Raw genomic sequence first — 10,204 nt, 5'->3', positions numbered from 1 at the left:
GGAGAGACATCAGCCTCTGGCCTCTTGCAGGTGGTGGGGACCCTCTCCTTCCAACCCCCCTGTGCTCGGCCCTATGACCGTGGTGGGGCAGAGCTGCCTCCTCCACAACCGCAGAGGCAGTGTGACAATACTGCACAGGAGCGACAGTATGGACTCCTCATGGAGCATGGAAATAGACAACAGGTGGGGGAAGCAGAGCTGGGTACAGGCCCCCCAGCCCCACTGTGTGCCTGGGCAAGGGCAGGCATTTGTCCTGTCCTGCAGGGTGGAGCGCAGTGGGTGACATGCCACCTCCCTTCATGCAGGTTCCCATCGAGACATCACAGCCACCACCATGGTAGTTCCCACACCACACCGGTAAGGCCCATCCCTGCTCCAGTCATTCCCTGCCCTTTGCCTCTGCACCTCTGTCCTAATGCACCATCCCCAGATACAACGAGCCCTGCGATCGCTCTGCATCCCACTGGAGAGGCTGCATATTATGAAGGGCCACATGATGCAGGACATGTGCAAGGGGCTGAGCCGCCAGACACATGCACAGGCCAAAGTGCGGATGCTGCCCACCTACGTCTGCTCCACTCCCAACGGCACTGGTAAGGCAGCCCAGCCTGAGGATGAACTGTTCTGCTGCTGACAGACCTGCACACCTCTCTGGAGTAGGCCCTAGAGGTGCTGGGGAGGGGTAAACCACTCTTGGATCAGTTATGGGGTCCATAAGCTTCTCCTCTGCCAGTCCCCAGCGCAGGGACAGTAGCCAGAAGCTTGTTCCCTTGGCCTTTCTGAGAGTCTCAGGCTCTCAGGAGCCTCCCCCATGGGTGAGTGAGTGTCCCTGGGACAGGGCAAGGAGCAGATTGTAGGAGATCTGCCACAGGGAAGGTCTCTGCCTGACACTGCCTCTGTTCCCCCATAGAGAAGGGCAACTTTCTGGTGGTGGAGCTGTGCCAGAACCAGGTTCGGACCCTGTTGGTGACCCTCTACGGAGATGGAAACATGAGCCCCCAAATGATGTACAAGATCTTTGACATGCCAGAGAGCATCATGCAGGGCGAGGGGGAAGCGGTATGAAGAGGCCATGGCAAAGGGTGGCTGGTGCTGGGCTGCCCAGCACCATGGAAGCTCAGCACGGCTCCGGGCTGGTGCTGGAGCTCTGGGCTGCCTTCCACAGCCTGGGTACTGAGTAAGGCAAGCAGCCCTTACCCCCAGTCATGACTTTGCAGCTCTTTGACTTCATTGCACAATGCGTGTCCCAGTTCCTGGCTGAGACCACCACCTCTGACACCAGCAGCTCTGAGGAACGCCTCCCCTTGGGCTTTGTCTTCCCCTTCACCTGCCGGCAGACGCAGCTGGACAAGGTGAGAGGGAGAGCCCTGTCCCAAGCTGTCACCACAGCACAGCAGCAGTGGGGAGAGGAATCCTGGTGCCAGAGGTCAACGACTGTGCTGCATGCTCTCCACAGGCAGAACTCCTCTCCTGGTCCAAGGGCTTCAGCTGCAGTGGTGTGGTGGGGAAGGATGTTGTGCAGATGCTGCAGTCAGCCATCAATAAGCAGGAGGTGGGGGGCAATGGGGAGGGTGGCCGGTGGCTGTCCTCATGGAGGGGCTGGAAATCCTCTCAATTTGCTCCTGGCCAGCTCTCCCACGTGGAGGTTGTTGCCCTGATGAATGACACTGTGGGCACCATGATGACCTGCTGCACGGAGGGGAGACCGTGTGAGATCGCCATGGTCGCAGGTGAGACTTGGGAACCCCGCGTGCCACGGCGGTGGGCGCTGGGGGGGCTGCGCCAGTGCTCAGCCCCATCACTCCCACAGACAAGGGCTCCAACTGTTGCTTCATGGCCGAGGCATACCTGGTGGAAACGGCAGAAGAGACCAGCGGGCGGATGTGTGTCAACACTGAGTGGGGCTGCTTTGGGGACGATGGCAGCCTGAATGACATCTTCACACCCTATGATGAATCCGTGGATGAGGAATCTTCCAACCCTGGGGAGAAGAGGTGCTCTTTCTCCCCAAAAAGGACAGGGCCTTCGGGGCTCCCCATCTATCCCTGAGCATGTCAGGCCCCACCAACAGGAGCACACATTCCCCCGCAATGCTCCTGGGTGCTCTTAAAGGGCCAAGGGGTGCTGCTAGGGAGGCATGACTGACTCCCATGCGGGCTGCACACAGGTTTGAGAAGCTGGTGGGCACCCTGTACCTGGGGGAGATTGTCCGGCACGCGCTGATTGCTCTGACTGCTGAGAAAGCTCTCTTCACTGGGACCGATATTGCTGTCCTGAAGGAGAAGGGAGTGTTCACGATCCAGCATGTTCTGGATATCATCAAGTGAGTGTCTGGGGACCAGGAGCTGCCGTGGGTGGGAGGATGGGGGGTGATGGATGGGGTGTTCCTGACTGCAAGCTGGCAGACCTGGAAGTGGTGCAAGGCTGTGATCTGCCTTGCAGCAACGAGGATGGCACGACTGACGTGAAGAGGGTTCTGGAGGTTCTGGGGCTGCAGCCAAGCGAGCGGGATTGCGGCCGGGTGCAGCAGATCTGCCGGGCAGTGGTGGGGCGCGCTGCCACACTCCACGCCGTCGGGCTGGCTGCCATCCTCAGCTACATGTGCCAGACCCGAGACATGGAGACACTGATGGTCAACGTGGGGGTGGATGGAGAATTGTACAAAGGCTACAGCAGGTGATGAGGAACACAGGGCTCCCAGTGGGGTGCTACCCCAGTGAGATGCCTCACACCCAGCCCATGTTACCTTCATCCTCTGGCAGGTTTGAGGAGATCCTGCAGAGTGTGTCAAGGCTACTGTCCCCTGAGTGCTTGGCCACCCTCCTGCCCTCGAGAGATGGCTCTGGGCGGGGAGCAGCCATGGTTACAGCAGTGGCTTTGCGCCTGGCAGCCCAGCGCCGTGCGGTGAACGAGGTGCTGGGCCCGCTAAGGCTCACCCACGCTGACCTGGAGAAAGTCCAGGCACTGATGAGGCAGGAGATGGAGCGAGGCCTGGGTAAGCACACCAATGCCACTGCCTCTGTCCGCATGCTGCCCACCTACGTTTCTCACACACCCGATGGCACCGGTAAGGGACAGGGACACTGGGAGTGGGGTGCTGAGGAGGCCGTGGCCCTGCTAATGCACTGTGCTGGCTCCCCACAGAGCGAGGTGACTTCCTGGCGCTGGACCTGGGGGGGACCAATTTCCGTGTGCTGGTGGTGCACGTGACAGAGGAGGGCATCAGCATGGCCAGCGAGATCTACGTCATCCCAGCTGCCATCATGCGGGGCACTGGCGAGGGGGTGAGGCTGAGGACTTGTGACCTGTGGCTGGGGCGATGGGGTGGGCATTGCCTCCCTACTTGCTCTCCATGGGGCCATGATGGGGCTAGGAGAAGCCATGCTGACCACGGCCACTATCTACAGCTCTTTGACCACATCATTGACTGCATCGTGGACTTCCAGACAAAGCAGAACTTGATGACACAGGCGCTGCCTCTTGGCTTCACCTTCTCCTTCCCCTGCCAGCAAGTGGGCCTGGATAAGGTGAGGGAGTGGCTCCAGCACCAGGGAGGGGGGAAGGACCCCAGGATGTGGTGTGAGGCAGCTGCCTGGCCCCTGCTCCTGCCACTCTTGCAGGCATTGCTGCTGACCTGGACCAAAGGCTTCACCGCCTCAGGCTGCGTGGGACAGGACGTTGTCCAGCTGCTGCGGGATGCTGCCCAGCGCAAACAGGTAGGAAATGTCTGGTGGCCTGTCCCTGTCTCCAGGATACACCCTGCACCCAGGCAGTGTCAGCCCCAGGAGCTGTCTGGGTGCCACCCGAACACACGTGTCCCCATCTCCTGTTTGGCAGCATTCAGGGCTGCAGGTGGTGGCTCTGCTCAACGACACGGTGGGAACCATGATGTCCTGTGGTTATGATGACCCGAAATGTGAAATTGGCCTCATTGTGGGTGAGGAGCACCTTTGCATCCAGGAGGTTCCCCAACCCCTCACCACCCCTCTACCCCATGTGGCATGGCCACATGCCTCTGCCAGAATAGCGATGGGGGTGACACCAGCATGGGGCCTGCAGGGACAGGGACCAATGCCTGTTACATGGAGGAAATGAGGAACGTGGGCACCGTGGAGGGGGACCAGGGCCGCATGTGCATCAACATGGAGTGGGGGGCCTTTGGGGACAACGGCTGCCTAGACCACATCTTCACGCACTTCGACAGGGTGGTGGATGAAACCACCATCAACCCGGGCAAGCAGAGGTGGGTGAGGGCCCTGGGGCAGAGGGGCTGGGAGGGGGTGTCTGCACCCAGCTGAGGCTGTGCCTTGGGTAGGTTCGAGAAGCTCATCAGCGGCATGTACCTGGGCGAGATCGTGCGTCAGATCCTGTTGGTAATGACAGAGAAACAGCTCTTGTTCCAAGGTAGACCCACCTCCAAACTCCAAACCAGGAACATCTTCCAGACCAAGTTCCTCTCTACCATCGAGCTGTGAGTGTTGGGCTCCGGTGGGTTCCCTGAACCCAGGGTGGGGGTATCAGAACACCAAGAGAGGGGCCAGGCTACACTGATGTGGCACGGGCAGGGTGATGCCACCTCCAGCTTAAGGGATGGGGACAGCGATGGGGATGGGGACTCTGCTGCTAACAGTGGCACTGGTCCGGAGCAGCAATGGGCTGGCCCTGCGGCAGATACGGACGATCCTGAACGAACTGGAGCTCGATGCCAGCTTTGAGGACAGCGTGCTGCTGCGGGAAGTGTGCCAGGCCGTGTCCCTGCGGGCGGCCCAGCTCTGCGCTGCTGGCTTGGCTGCTGTGGTGGAGAAGATGCGAGAGAACCGGGGCCTGGAGCGGCTGTCTGTCTCTGTCGGGGTGGATGGCACCTTGTACAAGCTGCACCCATGGTGAGTGGGGCCAGGGGCGGCAGGCACCTATGGGGCATCCTTGCCCTATGAAGGAGTCTGCGGTGGGAGGCATGGTGTGCATGGGGTGGGGGCATCAGTCCTCACCCTCCCCTCCTGTCCTGGTTAGCTTCTCCCACAACCTCCAGAAGACACTGAAGGATCTGGCACCCAACTGCGATGTGTCCTTCCATCTCTCAGAGGATGGCTCGGGGAAAGGGGCCGCACTCGTGGCAGCCGTGGCCTGTCGCACTGCCAGCGCAGGGCAATAGTCACCACTCTAATAAAGCTCTTTGCGCCACACCTCCAACTTCTTGGGGGGCTCCTGAGGGGCGTGGGGCAGCGCACGGCCGGGCACAGCCCCACATAGCAATATATATCGAATTTATTTACATTCACGTCCGGCAGACCCCCCGCCCGCGGCACCGCTATGTACATAAGGCCAAGTGTAAATACTTGAATGCACTTAATACAGAATTAAAAAAACGGGCTTTACACAACACGGCACGGGGCCCGGGGCCGCCCGGCCCCACACGCAGACAGCACGACGGCACCGCACGCACGACGCACACCCAGTGCCCCCCAGCCCCCCACCGTGGGGTTCTGGGACCCCCAGGGCTGGGCTGAGTCCTGCCGCCACAGTGCTGGAGGGGCCTGACTGCCGTGGGGCAGGGGCATCCTGCCCTCCCAAGGGGGCCAGGCAGCCCTCCTCACGTGCTGTGGGGCAGTAGGAGCCTGGTGGGCCAGCCAGGGCCCCCCCTTAGCCCCGTGGTGGTGGTCTCCTGGGACCCGCCATGCTCAGCACTCAGCCTCGGAGAAGAGGGCACCATCCTGCTTGCCGATCTCGGCCACGGCAGCAGCCAGCTGGGAGAGGTTGCCATTGGGGAAGTGCCGTGCTTCCCACAAGTTGAGGATCATGGCTGTGGGGCTGGCCTTCGAGGCGAAGAAGCTGAGATGGCTGGAAGGGGACAGAGGGACCACATCAGGACACAGGGATGGCTCCACATCCCATTACCGCCCCTGTGCTAGCCTCACCTTGTGCAGCATCCCACTCCCAGGATCCCACAGCATTCCAGCATTCATCCATAGGTGCAGGATGAGGCCAGAACCCCTGTCCCCATCCACCATGCCACCTTATCCCCAGCACTATCCTCAGCCTGAGTTACCTGTCGAGGTTGAGCTTCTGTGCCAGTGTCCTCCAGTCAGCTCCCCGTGTGCCCGGCGGGTCCAGGCTGCTGATGATCTTTTGGCGGATGAGGAAGGGGATCTTGAAGGCACTGGGGCCCACCAGAGCTGGGGTGCCCACCTCTTCGGGGACCAGCCAGTCTGAAAACCTCGTGTCCTAGGGAAGAGCACCAGCAGGGAGGGAGAGGGATGTGAGGCAATCCTACGGCCACCCCCAGGAGTGCCCCAGCCTTGCCCTCACCTTGGCGATGTTGAAGTTGACGGTGAAGCTCTGCCCGTCTCCCTCCACTTGCCAGACCCAGATCTTGCAGGCCAGCTCACAGGTGCTGGTGCTCAGGCGCTCCAGGGTGAAGGTGCAGTGCAAGAAGGGCTGCAGCCCACTCCAGATGTGGTAGAAGGGGATCTCCTGCAGTGGGTTGACAGAACTGGGGGTGTCAGAGTGGCAGGAACACCCCCCTACACCTCTATCCCCATCCCCACACACTGATCAGACTCCTCACCTGGTAGCTGGCGAGGAGCTTGCTCTTCCAGAGGGAGCTGGGCATATCGTGGATGGAGAGGCGCAGGTTGTGGTAGCTGTCCTTGAAGTGCAGCACCCGGGGGGCTCCGATCAGCTGCCCCCCCAGCTGCTTCTCCAGCTGGATCACCTCCTGCCAGCACAAGCAGCAGTCAGGCAGGAGATGCCACACACCAGGAGCGCTGCTCTTGCTCCAAGCCGGGATGGGCAGGTTGGGGATGCCGGTACCTTGAGGACGTCCTGGGTGTCACTGAGGCAGTAGACGCGGATGTTGTACTCGAGCGAGGGGCAGGCGGCCGGCGCGAACAGGACCAGCTTGAGGCGCTTGGAGGCCGCCATGCTGAGCGACTCCCCGACCAGGGCGAAGCGCCCCAGCTGCTCTGTGAACACGTAGCAAGCCTGCGCTTCCAGCTGGCAGTAGTACAGCTCCGTGCACGGCTCAGCGCCCAGCTGCAGCACGTCCTGCGGCACCCAGGCAGAGATGCACCTCAGCCATGGCTGTCCCTCCTCCATCCCCGAAACCCCTCGCCCCCGCTCACCTCCCACGTGCCCTCGCACGACTGCTTCTTCAGCCGGATGCTCCAGTTCTCAGCACTGGCTTCCACGCAGTGCCCCATGGCCAGGATGGCGGGGCGGGTGAGGAGGACCCCGGGGGGGCCACAGCTGACAATGGGGCTCAGCAGCGTCTGGCAGCCGGCCAGAGGCAGCCTGGGGCAGCGATGGGGGCAGCTGAGTCAGGACAGACCCTGCTCCAACAGCCCCATGCCCCAGCAGCCCTGTCACCTACCTCACCTCCTCCTGCTTGTGCAGAGTCAGGTAGACCTCATAGATCTTCCCCCGTGGGATGGCATCGGGTGGGATGAGCAGGCTGATCCCTGGGTGGGAATGGGGGTGCAGGCAGGGGGGTGAGCCCCATGAGGACCCTGCCTGACCTGGGCAGTGCTCTGGAACCCCCACCCTGCTGTACCTGTGTTGGGGATCATGAGCCGCCCCCCCAGGAAGTTGAAGGTGCCATAGGCCATGTTGTTGGTGCCGCGGGGCAGGGAGCGAAAGTAGCTCTGGGTGGAGAGCCGGGCCACGAAGTCGGCACCCTCGGCAGCGGGTGAGCTGTGGTGCAGAGTGTGCCGTCCAGCACCCAGCGGGCTCAGCAGGTGCCCATTGGGCAGCTGGAGCTTGGCAGGGCCGTCCTGGCGTGGGCAGAGCGAGCCCTGGTAGGTCATGGTGGTGGTGCTGAGGTCTGGCTGGATGGTGAGCAGGCTGGGGTTGTCTGCAGCACAGAGAAAGCGACTGTAGCACTGGGGCAAGGCAGAAACAGGGGGTCCCCACAGGTGGTGCAAGGGCACAATCAGCCCCAGAGGGCATGGGGCACACCATCCTGGCCCCATAGTGAGGACCCCATAGTGAGCACAGCCACTCCTGGGATCTGACCCGATGTGGCACAGAGCACTGACCCCGCAGTCAGAAACTCTTTAAGCTACAGAGTCCCTGTCCCTAGGTCAGGGATCCCATAAGCAAAGAATCCCTACTCAAGATCTGGAGCACCACAGGGCACAAAACCCCACCCAGGGATGCCCTGTAGCAGACAGCCCCTTCCCAGAGACCCCCTGCCCCGTATGACACCTGCAGGTCCAGGGGACACCATGTCCCAGTGTGGGTGCCCTGTCCCTGCAACACTCACTCACCAGCCTTGCTGGGTTTGATGCTGACGGGCTGGAAGCCGGCGGTGAGGATAGAGGAATCGGCCACATCAGCATCCAGGCCCCCCTTCTTGCGGCAGTACACCAGCACCCCCACCAGCAGCAGCAGCACCAGGCACACGGCCACGGCCACCAGCCCCACGTACAGCGCTACGTCCTCTGCGCCGGGGGCAGCTGTGTGGGACAGGGCGTCAGCACACATGGCCACTCCCCGGTCCCCTCTCCCAGGGGACAGCCCTGCCATCCCCACTGTGCTCACCCACCGTGGGTGCAGAGCTCAGAGGTGCAGTTGCGAGTGTCCAGCTCGGGTCCATGACAATCCTGGCCTCCGTTGCGTGGTGCTGGCTCCGAGCACTCCCGGCTGCGCCAGTGGGTGCATTCGGCCCCACACTCCGACCACTTGCTCCACTCCGACCAGGCGCCGTCCACTGTGGGCACAGCCTTTGGTCAGTGCCCTGCTCCCGCCCCCCTTCCCTGCCCCGGGGCCGGCAGAGACGGACACACAGGGGAATTGGAGGACAAGACACCTGGTGGGGACAGGGACTGCAATGGGCGCAGTGGGGAGTGCAGCATCGGCACGACGGGGCAGTGGTGGTGCCCCGAGCAGGGCAGGTACCTGGGCAGAGGGTGGTGCAGGCGGTTTTCTGCACATTTTGGCCCTCACAGAAAGCACCCCCATTGAGGGGTGTGGGGTTGGTGCATGTCCGGCTCCGCTTCTGCCAGCCCCGTCCACAGCTGGTGCTGCAGCCTGACCACTGCGTCCACGTCGACCAGCCGCCGTTCACTGGGTGGAGAGGGACCCGTCAGCGCCCTGCCGCTAAGGGGACGCGGGGAGGGACAGGACGGGGAGGGTGACACCAGGGCAGCATGGTGGGGACTGGCGTGGAGGGGCCATACCGTAGACAGTGATGGCAGCAGAGGCGCTGCGGCGACGGGCCACGATGTTTTTAGCCACGCAGGTGTAGTTGGCAGTGTCGGCCAGGCGGGCCTGACGCAGCACCAGGCTGTGCTCTGGCGTCACGTAGACGTTGGCATCCAGTGCCGGGTCCACCAGCTCCTCGGTGCGCAGCCACTCCACCTGTAGGGCACAGGGACATCACTGTGTGCCTGCCTGGGAGCACACACAGCATCCCTCTGGGTGAGGGGTACCCTCGGCCACAGCCTGTCCTGACCAGCTGCAGGGACCCACCTCGGCAGGGGGGATGCCCTCGGGAGGGCGGCATGGCAGCACAATGCCCTGCTCAATGGAGACCTCCCTGGCTGTCGGCTCCTGCTCAAAGTTCTTGCGCAGTTTGGGGGAGGCACAGGGGTGAGATGGGGGCCAGGGCCAGTGCCCCACACTCTGTCCAGGCACCCGCAGACACTCACAGGCAATGCGCACAAAGGCTTTCTGGCTCTTGGTGGTGCCAGAGGAGCTCCAGGCTACGCACTGGCACCAGTACTCCTCCAGCCCAAAGATCTTCTCCACTTGCTGGCGGGTGACCTCGATGCGCACTTCCATCACGGGCAGCCCTAGGACCAGAGAGTGGCACATCACACTGGCATGCTGGGAGTTGTCCCTGTGGCCCCAGACCCGTGCAAGCCCCGCCAAGAGTGGCACACGTGGCTTCCTAGGAGTAGGGCTGGCACCGTCTCTCCTGCCGGCGCTCACCAGTGCTGCGGTTGGTGCTGTGCTGCGTAACGTGGTCACCTTGGTGCACCCACTCGCCATTGCACTTGAAGTAGATCTGGGTGGCAGGGGTGGCACGGCAGGCCAGGCTCACGGCCTTGTTCTTCACAATGTAGACATCCTCCGGCTCCAGCTGGAAGTGCGGCAGCAGGTCCGGGGATGCGCCAGATGCCGGGTTGGCCACGGTCGCGCTTTGCTGAGCACCTGTGGGGAGATGGGGCTCGGCCACCTCCAGCGTGCCCTGGCCAGGCCATCA

General features: G+C 62.5%; 2 protein-coding genes across 6 annotated transcripts; one reads left to right on the top strand and one right to left on the bottom strand.

Annotated features, from left to right (window-relative positions):
* Positions 1-6: 6 nt before the first annotated feature.
* Positions 7-5,185, top strand: HK3 (hexokinase 3). 5 transcript variants are annotated; one of them, XM_017728172.1, is made up of 19 exons: positions 7-183; positions 306-357; positions 431-593; positions 911-1,059; positions 1,218-1,352; positions 1,457-1,552; positions 1,631-1,730; positions 1,811-1,994; positions 2,168-2,323; positions 2,443-2,676; positions 2,763-3,067; positions 3,145-3,284; positions 3,408-3,527; positions 3,621-3,716; positions 3,838-3,937; positions 4,060-4,243; positions 4,316-4,471; positions 4,650-4,883; positions 5,011-5,185. In XM_017728172.1, exons 1-19 carry the CDS (start codon positions 74-76, stop codon positions 5,150-5,152), a joined length of 2,856 nt encoding a protein of 951 aa, XP_017583661.1. In that variant the 5' UTR covers positions 7-73; the 3' UTR covers positions 5,153-5,185. The 5 variants fall into 5 exon arrangements, with proteins under 5 accessions (XP_017583661.1, XP_017583662.1, XP_017583660.1 ...); XM_017728173.1 differs by lacking the exon at positions 1,457-1,552; XM_017728171.1 differs by having other exon boundaries at positions 1,457-1,730.
* A 62-nt stretch (positions 5,186-5,247) lies between these two features.
* UNC5A (unc-5 netrin receptor A) lies at positions 5,248-10,198 on the bottom strand (the record flags this gene model as incomplete). The annotated part of the gene is made up of 15 exons (XM_017728176.1): positions 5,248-5,838; positions 6,047-6,222; positions 6,307-6,471; positions 6,566-6,715; positions 6,811-7,044; positions 7,122-7,290; positions 7,370-7,457; positions 7,550-7,849; positions 8,265-8,453; positions 8,543-8,707; positions 8,896-9,063; positions 9,177-9,357; positions 9,469-9,570; positions 9,646-9,791; positions 9,931-10,198. Coding segments are annotated over 15 exons (2,661 nt in total), but the record flags the coding sequence as incomplete, so codon positions are not given.
* Between the last annotated feature and the right edge of the window lie 6 nt (positions 10,199-10,204).

Source organism: Corvus brachyrhynchos, unplaced genomic scaffold, assembly GCF_000691975.1.
Source record: "Corvus brachyrhynchos isolate BGI_N302 unplaced genomic scaffold, ASM69197v1 scaffold21, whole genome shotgun sequence".
Classification (NCBI taxonomy): domain Eukaryota; kingdom Metazoa; phylum Chordata; class Aves; order Passeriformes; family Corvidae; genus Corvus; species Corvus brachyrhynchos.
This window is presented reverse-complemented; position numbering and strand designations above follow the sequence as displayed.

What these genes read in the sequence shown, in the direction of transcription:
- HK3 (XM_017728171.1), top strand. Translation starts at nt 74, where the DNA reads ATGACCGTGGTGGGGCAGAGCTGCCTCCTCCACAACCGCAGAGGCAGT. An exon ending in TCCAACCCTGGGGAGAAGAG is followed by an intron (nt 1,995 to 2,167) that starts GTGCTCTTTCTC and finishes GGCTGCACACAG; the next exon opens with GTTTGAGAAGCTGGTGGGCA. An exon ending in TGAAATTGGCCTCATTGTGG is followed by an intron (nt 3,938 to 4,059) that starts GTGAGGAGCACC and finishes TGGGGCCTGCAG; the next exon opens with GGACAGGGACCAATGCCTGT.